Source organism: Lissotriton vulgaris, chromosome 9 (assembly GCF_964263255.1).
Source record: "Lissotriton vulgaris chromosome 9, aLisVul1.2, whole genome shotgun sequence".
In the NCBI taxonomy this organism is placed as follows: Eukaryota; Metazoa; Chordata; class Amphibia; order Caudata; family Salamandridae; genus Lissotriton; species Lissotriton vulgaris.
In genome coordinates, this window is record NC_141697.1 from 1,214,517,118 (window position 1) to 1,214,531,923 (window position 14,806).

Here is a 14,806-nt window from a genome sequence, read left to right on the forward strand (position 1 = left end):
AAAGGAATGCTAAGAAAGGGTCCGACCAGAAATGCAGTTTAAGCTAGACCCCCCACGAAGCACTGACATTTCACAATAGCACTGACTGTAAGAAAGGGAGCGAGAGAGGAAAGGAGGGAGGGATGATGAGTAGGAGGGACAAAGAGAGGCAGGGAGGGAGGCTGGGAGGGAGAGAGGAAGGAGGGAGGGAGAGAGAGGGGGAGACGAAGGGAGGGAAGAAAAGAGTTAGGGAGGGAGAGGAAGGGATGGAGAGAGTAAGAAAAAGAAAGAAGGAGAAATAGCAATGAAGTGAGAGGGGAGATAAAGTGAGAACGAAAAAAAGAAGAGCTAAAGAGAAAGGAGAAAAAGCAGAATGGAAAGGGGTGAGAGTAAGAGAGAGACACACATCTAGAGCAGGAGCGAGACAATGTGAAAGAGAGACCGAAAGAGAGGGAGCACGAGAGCGAGCGAGCAGGAAACAGGCAGAATAAGAGAGATGAAGAGCTAGAGAGGGAGAGAAGAGACGCAGAGAGAGGGGAGTAGACTGTGTACCTTGTGAGAGAGAGGGGCAAGTAGACGTCACCAACAGCAGAGCTGACGCTCCCCCCTGGGTCGGTAGGTACTCACACGGGTCAGCGTGAGAGGCACAGCCTTGCAAGCGCTATGTTACACAGTCTAACTAACTACAAAACAAAGCGCTATGTTACAAAGTCCAACTAAATACAAAACAAAGCGCTATGTTACATGGTCTAACTAAATACAAAAGTAAGCGCTATGTTACACAATCTAATTAAATAGAAAACAAAGCGCTATGTTACACAGTCTAGCCAAATAAGAAACAAAGCGCTATGTTACAAAGTTGGGATCTCTCTGGGGGCAGTGGATAAATAGAGCTTCGGATGGGGGCATCCTTTAGAAGGGTTTCTAGCACCGGGAAGGGGCGTGAGATAGAGCCTCGAATCGAGATGCGACATGACTGGGGGGTAAGACCTGGGCCATGGGTGAGGGGAATAATACTTAAAAGAAATCTCAGCCTGTGGAGGAGAAAAACTGTAAGAGTTGGGAGGGTAGAGGAAAGGGCGCATGGCAGAGCTTGTCACTTGAGGCCGTGGTATATGGTTCCAGAAAATCGGGGTTCACCGTAGAGATTTTTGCTTTCGGCAGAAAGGGTAAGACACGCCAGGCCTGGGGTGGCCAGAAACCCTTTCTGATGTTTCATAGTTCTAGAGGGAAAGGTGCTCTGGGAGGAGCAGGGAGTGCACGGACGCAGCCCCTGGTGGCTTGGTTCCCTCGCTGGCTCTGCTGGGGGAATGGGATATGTGCAGATGTGGGTATGAAAAGGTGGCATTGTCCACGCGGCCACGGAATATACGTGCAGTGGGATTTATTGAGCTGTGTTGTGACATCTCGGGTGTTACATAGTTGTGGAGGGGGGCGGATTGTGGTTCGGGGGAGGGTGCTGCCGAGTTCCTAGACTCGGGCTTGTGCTTTCTATTAGAAACTGCAGCTTTCCAAGGGTTCCAGGTCCGTATGCTGGTGTTTTTAGCAGTGCTCGTCATACAGGGGAAAGTGCCAATTCTGAAGCCCCACACACACTCATGCCCGATGTGCCTACCTTCACTTCCAGCAGTTACCCGAGTGGGGAAGCTTGTTTTCCATGAGCAGCGCAGACTTCCAGCGCTCGCCGTGGCTCCTCTTCTCGCGCTGGGCGGCGGGGGGGGGGGGGGGGGGGGGCGGGCACTTCCGGCCGGCCGCGCTGGGATTGGCCGGCCGGCTGAAGAAACCCCCGGGCGGGACGGGATACCAATATATGTTTGTGAGGACAGGGGGGGGCGGGAGAGGACGAGGGGGGCGGGCGGGAGTTCCTAGACTCCATTCCAAACGCTGTAAGGAAAAGCGTACAGTGGAGCATGGTGTATGCCTAGCAAAAAAGAAATACAACATTATATGTAGGCAGCTAAAAATATATGGGTGGAAATGCATGAACACATCTGAAACAAGGGTAATTAGCACGCAAAGTAAGACCGAGAATGGTGGATCCCGGCAGATAAGTGTACATTGAGTGAATATAAATTAAAACGGACGGCGGGAGGGGGCGGGAGAGGACACAGGGGGCGTGAGGGGGGAGGGGGGCGGGAGAGAACACGAACGGCGGGAGGCGGCAGAAAAGTGTACATTGAGTGAATATAAATTAAAACGGACGGCGGGAGGGGGCGGGAGAGGACACAGGGGGCGTGAGGGGGGAGGGGGGCGGGAGAGAACACGAACGGCGGGAGGGAGGCGGGAAACGTGCCGGGGGAAAAGCATGCCCAGGACAGCAGCAAGCACGGCCCGGCCGGACCAGACACGGGGGCGTTCCCGGCGTCCCGTGACGTCGGCAAAAGCCAAAGAATGTCGGGAACGCCCCCGTGTCTGGTCCGGCATTGACGGACAGGCCCCTCGTCCAATGGCAAGGCTCCGTTTACGGAGCCAGCCAATCAAGGACGAGGGCCGAACCAAGCCACACTACAGATCTCAACAGGATTTCGCCTGCGCCGAAAAGATGCGCAGAGCGCATCTCTTCGCAGGCGAAACCTAAAAAGGATTGTGGGGTCCGTTGACAAAGAAAACCTTTACAAATAAATTTGGAAAACAGTTAACATACGACGTAGTGCCAAGGGAAACATAACTGATGAAAAATTATGGAGGTCTAAAAAAAACAGAATTTAAAAGTAATCATTAAATAAACGTGAACCATCTCTCAAGAAATTAAAATGTCCTTGTCAGGTGTTCATTAACAAAAAAACAGAAAACTATCCAGTGACTCAAAAAGATGAGGCGATGGTTGTGTGTTCACTCTTCAACCATTAATGGGATTGAATAGTATCTAACAAAACGGTAATTATGCAGCAAAATAACCAACAACAAGTATAACGACAGCCAAGAAACAGTGGCAAGGCAAGTGAATACCAAGTTGGTTACAAAACTTTCAATGTGTTTATATACCCTGCATGCTTTCAGCCACAAAAAGTTGGATTATTGTGAAGCAGTGGTGGAAATCGGCAATGCCGTAATTAACTGAAAATGGAAAATGAGGGGGGGGGGGGGGGGGGGGGGGGTTAGAAACAGCCCCAAATACATATGCTAGGAAAACTCCACTGGTGAATTTGCAAAAAAAAAAGGAAAAAAACTCACAAAATAACGTTAGAGTACCAGGAAACAGAAATGAGAGCAGGGTAATATCGCGAGAAAGCAGGTAATGGGAAACTGGAGCACCAGTAAGGCAACAAGCATTTTCGAAGCCAATCTTGGCCACACTGGTGTTGCAAAAATCTTTTAACCCTGCTGCTCCTGTGCAGATTGGGTAAATAAGAAAAAAAAAATATTGCGTCATCTTGCATGTGCACCCACGGCTACAAAATTAGGCTGGCAATTTTTTCCCCATATTTCCCCCTCAACTCAGATAGTTTTTAGTTTTTGTTTTATATAGTGCAAACTCAACCCAAAGGTATCGGAGCACTTTACATGAGCACCAGTTGTGTTACAGACAGCAACATTCATTATGGTAGGCACGGGGAGATTAAGTGATTTGCCCAGAATTGCAGGATACTGAGCGTCCCAGCCGAGGCTCAAACACGGTTCACCAGCTTCGAGATCGACCGCTCTAGCTGTTGGGCCACATCCTCTCCCATTCAATTTTCTTCATACAAAATTATAAAAATGTGAGAAATCCTTTTTTTCCATTTAAAATACTGAGGGGAAGCAACACAGGCGGGGAACAGAAGCAAAGTGGGTCTGAGGAAACATACGAGAGGGAGAGCAAAATGGAGGGTGGGAAGAAATGCAAACGCGCGCGAGAGAGAGAGCACTTGGGCAAGCGCATCTCAGAGGAGACTGGGGAGAAGCTTACGGGCAACAGAGTACAACAAAGAGGGGAAGAGAAGCACATTAGTAAGACAGCTGGAAAACATACACTCAAGGACGGCTTAAACAAAAATAAAAGCAGGCAGTCTAAGGACACAGTAATGCATCCATGCTCCAGCGAATGGGCCAACACAAGCACAGGAAGGAAAGCTCACACACGCGTAAGCAATGGGCAGGTTCTATTCGCACTATAAACAATATATAATAAACAGTGCATGAACTATTTAATAGCCAATAACTTAAAGGGATCACAGTGAATGAAGAGGTTCTATAATATTGATGAGGCAGAAGTATCCAGGATGCGAAATTAATCAAAGATGTACTTATCCAACCGATTAAATGTTGCAGAAATTTACAGATACAAAAACAAAAAACACGTGTCCCATGTGGTGACAAATGATGGCAACAATCTCATAAATCTCATTATAAAAGGGGTTCGGCTGAAAGCGTCAGAATATGCCATTGCTTAGATTCTACCAAGGCTCCGATTATGCCATGTGCTAACTATACCAGAGTTCTATTTAGAACAATTTGTTAGATATTCACAAACTTTGCAAAAGCAGAGGCGTGGTTTATGAACAGAATGCTGGCCTTCAGTGATCTCGATCATGGGGCAGCTCTGAACAGGTCATCACCTTCACAATTTATGATAGATAATTTTTCTGATTCTATCGCTGCACAGTTTCTCACTTTATTTTCTGGGAAAACATCTTATGAAAGCATTCGCAAGATTTCACAAAATGTTATTGTATATTAAATCGAGAGTCTACTTGTGGTCCAGCTCCAGCAGAGGGTTAGAGAGTTTGCTCACAGTCACACCTTCTCCACTTGCACACAAAGAATCACTTATTCTCATTGTGCCTCAGTTCCCTTGTTTGCTAAGCGTTTTAACAATGATTGGACATTTGCACTGTACTAAGTTTATGTTAAAATTTAAAATGTTATATAGTCTTTGAGCTTTTACAAATTCCTAAAAGTAGTAAATCTGGAACATGTGGGAGCACTCGACTTAAAGAATAAGGACCCAATTATTTTTTAGGTTGCCCATAATGACTTTACATTGCTTCTACATTATTATTATTTTTATAGCTAAGGACATGCATCAAACTGGATTAATTAATTAGAGTCCTTCAAAATGGTATATAACATGGCCCTTTAAAACGGAACAATAGTTTAGGAAAACTATCGCATTTGTGCCTTTTCAAAAGTTGCACATAATCTTAGGTTTATTTTGAAAGCAAACAATAGTTCACAAATCCTTGTTCAACTTCCACCTGATTTTTTCCCCCGCTTATAAATATTTTTGGATACATTTTATTTTGGAACCAAGCCGCTATCTTGCTCCTGATCTCCAACTATTTGCAAATAATAAAGGAGCATTCTGGAGGCATTGGGAACAGCCACAATTAGTCTATTTAAAAGTATACTTCATTTTTAGGTCGAGCTAGAGTTGCGCATGCGGTCTAGCTCGACAACTATTGTTTTCAGTTTCCTGGAAATCTGAGACAGCGTTCGGCCACACGCCTCTGCTGTCTCAGATTTGTCCTCGCGATCGCGCTTTTGCTGCTGGCTGCTTGCTGTGTGCGCTCGGTTTACAAAACAGTGTGGGTCAGAAAGTGGCGTCATGCTAGACAGACACTCGCGTACACACCCCTCCCCCCCCACCAACCAGTCATCGGGCTCTTTTAACACACACACACATACGCGCACACACATGCGCGCCCACACACACAGACGCGCGCGCGCCCACACACACACACACACAGACGCGCGCGCGCCCACACACACACACACAGACGCGAGCGCGCCCACACACACACACACAGACGCGCGCGCGCCCACACACACACACACAGACGCGCGCGCGCGCACACACACACACAGACGCGCGCGCGCACACACACACAGACGCGCACGCACACACACACACAGACGCGCGCGCACACACAGACACACGCGCGCACAGACAGACAGACACACGCGCACAGACAGACACACGCGCACAGACAGACACACGCGCACAGACACACGCACAGACAGACAGACAGACAGACACACGCGCGCACACACAGACACAGACGCGCGCACACACAGACACAGACACGCGCGCGTGCACACACAGACACGCGCGCGTGCACACACAGACACGCGCGCGTGCACACACAGACACGCGCGCGTACACACACACACACACACACACACACACACACACACACACACACACACACACACACACACACACACACACACACACACACACACACGCGCACAAACATCCCCCTCACACCCTACTCACCAGGTTCTTCTTGCGTGTCCCTCTGCAGCCAGCGGGTCATTTTGGTTAACAGGCGGGGGCAGCGGGGCTCTCCACGAGCACGGGAGCCCCGCTAGCTAAGACGGAAATCTTCCGGCGGGCACAGGAGCGCCTGCTTCCTGTATTTGTCCGGGCCCGCCCCAGTCCCAACAAAGATTGCCTGGCTTCCTGTTGAAGCCAGGCTGTGGCGGTGAGATTGCTTGTTTATTTTAGCAAATAGTGCATTTTTCAATAACCTCTGGATTAAACGCTCGTCTTGTTTTACATATTCTTTGTGCAGGCGTCTCTGTGGTCTCCAGCTGTTGACAGCATGCATGTATTTACTTGGACTAGATGCACATCATATGCCCTCAGCCATTAGAAGTAATTTGCAGAGAGGCATCACCCACCTCTTCATTAGTTCACTCTTAGCTGAGCGTGCAGTACATTAGTGGATAATAAAACGCGCTGGATTGATCTAGAGTTATTGATATTTGGCGGGATCTAAAACTCCCGCATTAAATTTCTTAAGTACACGGGAGCGGGTGCCGGGTGCTCTTTTTACAATCGGTGATACGCCACCCCACTGGTCATTTTGCTTCACTGATGGATGCTTTCCACCACTACAGCCTCCTCTCTGTTGCTGAGTCATAAGAGAGCACCCGCGCGTAACTCCTGGGCACGACGTCACAACACTGTGTGAGAAGCTTCCAGCTAGCTCGCTACAGCAACTCGCTGCTCCCCTCACTAATGCACCGAAACCACCGCTTTCGCATGACTTTTTATAATTTCCGGAGCTTTCCCAGTACTGTTTACCAGGACAAGCTCATCAAAAACTGGACTGCTGCCCACGCATTCCTCTTAGAGCTGTGCTCGCCTGTCAGCAAACACCACCAGCAGCAGGAGCCTGTGCGTCTGCTTGTACTCCCTCTTCTCCGCCTTCAGGCTCTTGTTGATGCTCCGGCTCCGCTTCCTATTGGCTTTAATGCAGGCTTTGATGAGTTGGGGGTCCGTGTATTCCAGGGAGCCCAGTCCCAGGGGGATCCTATCCTCGGGGGACCCCGGGGGCCTCAGGGGTAGGTGATGGAGGGCTGGTGGGGTCCGATCAGCCGGATCCGCAGGCTGTGACACATCCCCATGCTGGTCCCGGAGGCAGAGTCAACTTCAGCAAACTGACATGTCCTGAGTGTGGGGGGGGGGGGGGGGGGTGTCAGGGACTGGTGTGAGGGTGTCAGCAGCAGGCACGGGGGTGGCGGGGGCGACGACAGGCTCCGTGTCAAGGGCTCCACTCCGGCTCACTTTGACTCCCCCCTCTTTTCAGGGAAATTTGCTTTAGGAGCAACAGGGAAAGAGACACTTCAGCAGTCACGTGGCCAGAGCAGGACAACCAGGATTTACCGTAATGTGTGGAATTACAGGGCCCGCCTGAAGCGACAGCTTGGTGAGCGACTACAGGAGGAGGACACGGGGGCGATGCTCCCTCCCGGGGCACGGGCAGAGAGTCCGGGGGTGCAACTGGTGGATAAAACTGCAGCAAGGGTCCTGGGACTGCACTCACGGCTGCCACAGAGATGGGTGCCAACGGAGTTATGGCCCGGCAGTTCTGTCTGTTGTCTAGTTAATTAACCTCCGTAAGCACAGGAAGGGGGGGGGCATCTCCCTGGTGGCGACCCACCATGCTCTCGTCCCAGCCCCTCCTCCTGTTGTCCCGCCCCTCCCCCCAACAGCACTCAAGGCACCGGGCTATCTCCGAATGGCACCAACTGGTCATCCCATGGCCGCTCTGATCCTTATCTCTATCCTGTACAGCCCCCTCCCCCCAACCCCGTTCCTTCCTCCCTTACCCTGATATCCGACCCGGCGTTGCCTCTTCCATAGCCCCTACTTAGGGCCTCTGGCACGCTTTCCGCTATCTTTTACAGTGGCCTTGAAGGGGCGTTCTCGGGCATCCAATACTCACTCCGCACTTTTAACCGAGCAAATTATCTCCCTCTCTCCCCATCGACCTTATAACGCTATGCCCGAAACATATTACAGGACCCAGTGCGGTGTCTTATCTACCATTCTCCTCATCTTACCAATTCCTTTCCTGTGATGACCCTTTTTTTTTTTTTACTAACCCCCTACTCTGAATCTTCTGTGGCTACCTGCGTTGTTGCCCCATCCCCCTACTCCCCTTGGCGCCCTTTTCTCCTAACACCGCTTCTTCTCTTTTTCACCCCCCCAAGCCCAAACACACGTATATTTCACCAGGATAGCGCCTAATGACATTCTATGCACTAATAGCTCAATTTAGCTGGCAGCCCCTTGCTGCCCAACAAGCTCTGTATTACCAGATCTATGCCCAATTCCTGCAGTATACCTTGAGTGCCTATTCACCAACCAGTGCCATCCAAACGATATGATGTTGCTACGTGTAATATCTCCCTTCCGTTCCCTATGTCCTTCCCTTGCCTGCGCCCATATCCTTATCTCTCTACATTCATTGTCCTGGACGGCCCCCTCCCGCAACCCTTCTCATCCCTCCTTTACCCTGCAATCCGACCCCATTATGGCTCCTCCCTGGCAACCTAATTGGCGCCCTTTCTCTATCCTTCCGGTGGCCTTGAGGGGACGTTCTCGCACATCCCATTCACTTCGCAGTATTAACCGAGCAAGTTACCTCTCTTTGTCCCTCGACCTCCCAGAACTATGCATGAAACGGTTACCCCGTGAAGTTTCTTCTTTACCAGGAGTTCCTGCACCTTCCCTATTCTAATCGGCACTCAGACGGCGATCATCTTCAAGAGGTGAAATCGCCCTCTTACTCAAATGACGTAACCTCTCTGCCTAACAGCAACCAAGACCTCTACCCGCAGCTCTTGCATCGCCATCCCTCTTCCTTGAAACCGCACTTTTCGTCTAGACCATCCACCCCACCTTTCATCCACTGCCACGTGATCCTGACCCGCCACCCCGCATTCCTCCCCTTTCCTTGACCCCCCCCCCCAGTCCGGGACACCCTCCGCCTCACCAGTGCCCGCCCTGCAGCCATCCACCTTTTGTCTCCACCCGAGTCCTCCCTCCGAAAACAGAGCCCCACCAATTTGAGAGCCGCCCCCCTCCGATGGATGCGCACCTCTCAAAACCTCTACAGCAAACATCACTCCCTCCGTGTCCACCTTGCAAACTTCCACCACCTGCCCGCATCACCACATCCCCTTATTGTCCTTGAGCCTCCATGCCACCCCGTGGCAGAGCACACCCCTACTCCTGGTCCTCTTGCCTCGAACCCTCCGCGCAGCGCAACCACAGCATCACTCAGCGCAACCACAGCATCACTGGTTCAAATATGTTCTCTCAATGTTTAAAGCTTTATTACAAATGTCACAAAAAGAATTTAATATTTCACTTCTGTTCTTGAATTTGTCACAATAAAATACACTGAACATAATCGTCACAAAAGTTATTTACAAGAGTCTAAGCTATTGCCATTATAAATGACAATCACTTTTATTTAAATATTAATTATTTAAAAAAATTACAAGCCATTGATATTTGTAATATCAATACATCTAAGTCACGTAAATACAAAACATGTTGCATTACAAATGCTATAGGTGTCACATTTGTGAAAGTTATAACTATTGGCATTGTAAATGACAAAGCTATTAATTTAGCCATTTTCAAAAACAACACATACATAAAAAAAATGTAATTTACAAGACCAATAACTCAAACTTTCCTAATGCGAGACCTATTGCATTGCAAATGCTTGTTTTTATATTGGAACTACTTTTATTAAGGCAAATTTTACTGCAGCTTACTTTTTTTTTGTAATAGAGTTTTATGTAGTACGAACTAGACCCGAATCAGGTATCAGAACACTTTACATGGAGCACCAGTTTGTTACATAAGAAAACACTCTTCATTTTTGTTAGGCACGGGAAGATTACGTGATTTGCCCAGAATCACAGGATGTTGAGCGTCATTGCAGAGACTCGAACCTGGTTCCCCAGCTTCGAGGTCTTCCGCTCTAGCCGTAAGGCTACATCCTCTCCCCAATTTCTACATTTCTTTAGCGCTCTTACCATAGGTTTCTCGTTAATGAAACCTATATACCATTTTGAATATATTTTAGGTGTGGGTGCGTATCTGGCCCTAGCAGCAGAAAATCCATCCTCCCTACAACCATACAGAAGCAAGGTAGACGAAGCCAAAGGACATGTGCTCAGGAAGCTGGGTGTACTTTCCCTTTGGACAAAAAAAACACAGACTGGATGTCTATAACCCCAAACCATGAGTCCTGGGTAGAGGGCAACATATATTCTACATCTCTGTGGACTAAGATGTGTTGTACTGATGGGGGTGGTGGTTTAGATTACAACCAAGGGGAAGATATGCAGATACAGGTAGCGGAAGTACTAGTGTATAGGTTGGGGTAGATGTGCTAGGGCACAGGCAGGTCATAATATGTTGGAGGAGAAGTAGGGGTAGTCGGACAATGGTAGGGATACTAGAGTAAACATGGGTATAAGGGTAAAAAGGGGTAGAGTTAGTAGGGAATAGGCAAGGGTATATGTACATGGGTATATAGATGGTAGAGACACAAGTGTATAATTAGTGGTACTATGGTATAGACAGCTATAGAGGTAGTATTGTATAGAAAGATATTACAGATAGGCAAGGGAAACAGTCATAGGGCACTTGAGACAGGAGAAAAAATAAAACTGCTGTAGAAAAAGAGGGTGGCTTTCATCTTCTGACTAAGAAAGGTGGGAGTTACCTACTCTTCCGCTCTTTGGAGCTACCCTATTGTTTTGAGCAGGAGGGCTCCCATTTCCTATACTGAAGTAGCTGACAGACAAAGCAATTGTGATAATGTGAATAAAGCAGAAGAGGCCAACTGGTGTAGAAAGACCATATGAATGCAGGTCAAGTTCGGGGACATTTCGCCTTAAGGGACAGGACACCACGTTCATAAAAGGAAAATAAATGTTTTGCCATGTAAATCATAGTTATTTGAGACGCAGAGAGAATTTGGTGCAGTTTCTTACAGACATAACCAGATAAGGCTAAAAGTTAGTTCTAAAAGCTCACATATAGTGGAGAGCGAATCTAGTAAATATGGATACTGAGGGGACTGGTATTTACAAAGTGTGCACTCAGTATCAGCAATTAGTACCAGACTTACAATGGAAATTCGAAGGGCCTATTTTCCTGTCGCTGACTCAAAAGCCCTATATGCAGATTTGCCTGGTTACCTTAAGCACAGGCTGATGCATAATTTACCCCTCAAGTTACAAGAGCCTGTTGGCGAGGCCTACCTCCGAGCACAATAGATGTGGCAGAAAAAAAGAAAAATCACAACACCAATTTGTGCAACAGCCTGCCAGAGGACCTGCACAAACTTTCTTGTGACAGTGTTTAAACGGAATATTTAAATCTTTCCTCTCTTCATGTTGCTAGACTTCTGGCAGAATAGTTGGCTTTTAAATGTGTGGGAATATGGCGAGAAATGTTTTTAACAGTACCATAAAAAGCTGGATCCACGTTAATGAACTGAAAATACAAATGTATCACACATTTCATTAACCGCTTCATAACTATCCATACAAACAATATTCTTCATATTGACACTGCACAATGTTTCAGACGGGAAAAAAAAGTGCATTTAGCTATAATCTTCACTGCCGAAAAAGCACACACAGTGCAGAACATCCCTTTAAAGGCCTAAAATATTCAAGCACATCACTCCAATGTTACATCTTAAGTGACATGACGTTGTCCGACAACGCCATGCCAGAATGCAAGACATCACAAGGGTTGAGATAAAAATGTGAGGGAAAAACAAAGCAATAAACACATTTTCATGCACTAACCCTCCTGCACTTCAGAAAGAAAGTGGTCCAGCCCCGGACTGGCGTCGGCCTTGTCAGTGTGGCATAGCTTGGATGCAAAGGAAGCAAGGAATGGACCTACGTCTGACCTTACCCATGGCTAGTAAGGGAGGAAAACCAAATACAAACAAAAAATCTAAGCACTGGCAGTCAATTGATCGTTGTAGCATTCCAACTCCTCGTTTTTCACCCACATTGAAACATTGAAACAATGGCCAGCCTTGTGCAAGTCAGTACTGACCACAGGGTGACGTAGGTTTGAAAAGAGGGTCTAGTGAGGCATTTTGTTAGAGTATTAATGAAGGGAGGATACCACCTGCCAAACGAAGATGAGTTGATATGCACGCCACATACACAAACTCTGCGAATCTACAACCAAAAACATCCTCGCACTAGTCTTGAGACAGTTTACATTGACAGACTGGAAAACAACATTTCGCAAAAGTGAAATTACCAACCGCCCCCTTCACTTATCCGGTTCCCAGCCCTACGAGACGCCGAGTCCTATAACCCAAATGACCTTACACTCAGACCAAAGTATCTGTCCCCGCCACATTGCGGCTTTCCCCAGGCCTACGGGTACATATGAGGTCCGTCACGCCCGTCAACACCTTCCCGTTCCTTGGGAACCTGTAGACTCACCGCCCTGGTCCGTAAGAGGGCTCGTCCCGCTGCCCCGCCGGCTCTACACACGGAGGCCGCCATTTTCTCCCTGACAGAAGAGAGGACGAGAAGACGCGCAGGCGCAGTGTGGAGTGTCCGTGCTCTGAACCGGGAGCGCGCATAGGGTAGACGTGGTCGCGCCAGGAACACGTAAGAGACGGTGGCCATCTTTAACTCTCGTATTCCTATTTATTGTTAACGAGGTATGTTTCTTAAATCTTGAACACCTTCAATGAACTATACGTTTTGAAATTCAGTCTAGTAAATGTGTGTTCTGTTAATAAAGACAGTAAAATAATGTGTTGGTTCGGAAATGAATTTTTTAAATGTAAGTGAAAACGTTTTATGAGGATTAATAGCAGGCAATAAGGTTGTATGAAGTTTTCATGAAAAAAATAAATTACGTTGAACGGTGGCAGGTGTTTTTTTGGGGGTGGTTGAGTGACAGGAGCGTCAGTATTTCTGTGTTTTTTGTGACTTTTGATGAGAAGGTTCTGCCAGCAAACAGAGAGCGACCATGTAATATCATGGAGCTAGAAGGAGGACTAGATGATATGTAACCGCTGTCGGCTATTGGGCTGAGTTGTTTCATTTTATCAGGGAAGAGTCTAGGTAAGAAAGTCATGTCATAACAGAAGCTTATTTAAATATTGTTAGCGCGTGGTGGTACCTGCTCAATTACCATACTCACCTGGGCCCATAAACATACACACTTTGAACAGGTAACCCTTGCTAATCAGGATTTTTATTTTACTCTTAGGACTTATACCTATACCATTGATTTACCAATTCTTGTCATCGGTACCTAGAGTCCTAAGGGGTCAAGGGAGTTAGAATGATAGGTAGAAAAGCAACATTTCATTCGTAAAATAACCACAGACTCGGGAGAAGTTTTAACCCCTTCGCTGAGGCCGCGATTTTACCGCTGGACGGTAAACAAAAGAACAGGGCGGGGCCGTGACGAACCCCAGCCGTCATCAGCACACGCCCACCGCGGGGCGTGACGGCTGGGGTTCATACCAGCATGGGAGGGGTTAAACACTTTATCTATGTAAATGCTTAAATGTCAGAGTCCATACAATTGACATTAAAGCTTGTTCAATTAAGAAGATAATGATCAAGGCAAAGATATGCAGAGATTTTATGTGACTGTCTTTAAGCATTTGAACATAGGAAGTTTTGAAAAGGGAAACAGTACGATGACATACCCACACAGATTATATTTACCTAGAATGGTGTGAAGACCAACCCGGGGCACGGGCTGGGATAAAGGACAGGACTCCCGAAAGTTCAGGTGCCAACAGGATAGAACAGGCTCAGATCAGGACAGGTGAAGACTAAATCAGGACAGTTGCAGGTCAGGACAGGTACCCTCAGCTAAAGTGCAACAGCAGCGTTACACCCCTCTCTGCGGCTAACAGACGGACCCCGATTGGCTTATCGATTCTCCTCCCCAAACCCAATTGGGTTATCGATTCTTCTGACAGAGTAGCTAAGCCTACCTTAGTTATGCCATTTTCCAGGGCAGTGTACCACCCCCCAATGTTGCAAATGTGTGTATTCCCAATTTTGATTGGTCAAAAGGCGAGGAGAGGTCATCACACCATACCACTTATGAGGTCATTTAATTCAATAATGCAAATTATCTTTCCGGCCCATAACTTTATTTTCCCATGCACTTTTATTCCACCCAAGAACAAATGTTCTAATAGTAAATACAATGTTAAACATTTTAACAGATTGACATCCTCTTGGAAGTTCAATAGTTTGGGTTCCCTTGAGCATCGCAGGCAAGACTGTCACTGGCATAGGTTCAACGCCATGGCTTGTGGACTCTCAAGATTTTGGTTCATGCGCAGTCTCGGGACCCAAGATGGAGCAACATTGTACTTGATTGGTCCAAACACGAGCTAATAGCAAAGTCAAGAAGAACAGTTTTAGAACAAATAATAAATGAATGCACTGTATACCACTTATCTCTATTCCCATTATTTTATTTTATCTACAGCGTTAATAATTAGGCAGAACGAACAATGTTTAGTTAAAACAGCAGCATACGCATAAGCATGTGAAACCTAGAGTAGCCATC

The 14,806-nt window shown here is 47.4% G+C and overlaps 1 protein-coding gene across 1 annotated transcript in view; it reads right to left on the reverse strand.

Annotated features, from left to right (window-relative positions):
* UQCRC1 (ubiquinol-cytochrome c reductase core protein 1) overlaps window positions 1-12,853 on the reverse strand; it is an 83,753-nt gene extending 70,900 nt beyond the window's left edge. The window contains exon 1 of the mRNA XM_086939310.1: window positions 12,697-12,853. Coding sequence (XP_086795436.1) covers window positions 12,697-12,759 — 63 coding nt within the window. The 5' untranslated portion in view covers window positions 12,760-12,853. The remainder of the gene's footprint in view (window positions 1-12,696) is intronic.
* Window positions 12,854-14,806: the final 1,953 nt, after the last annotated feature.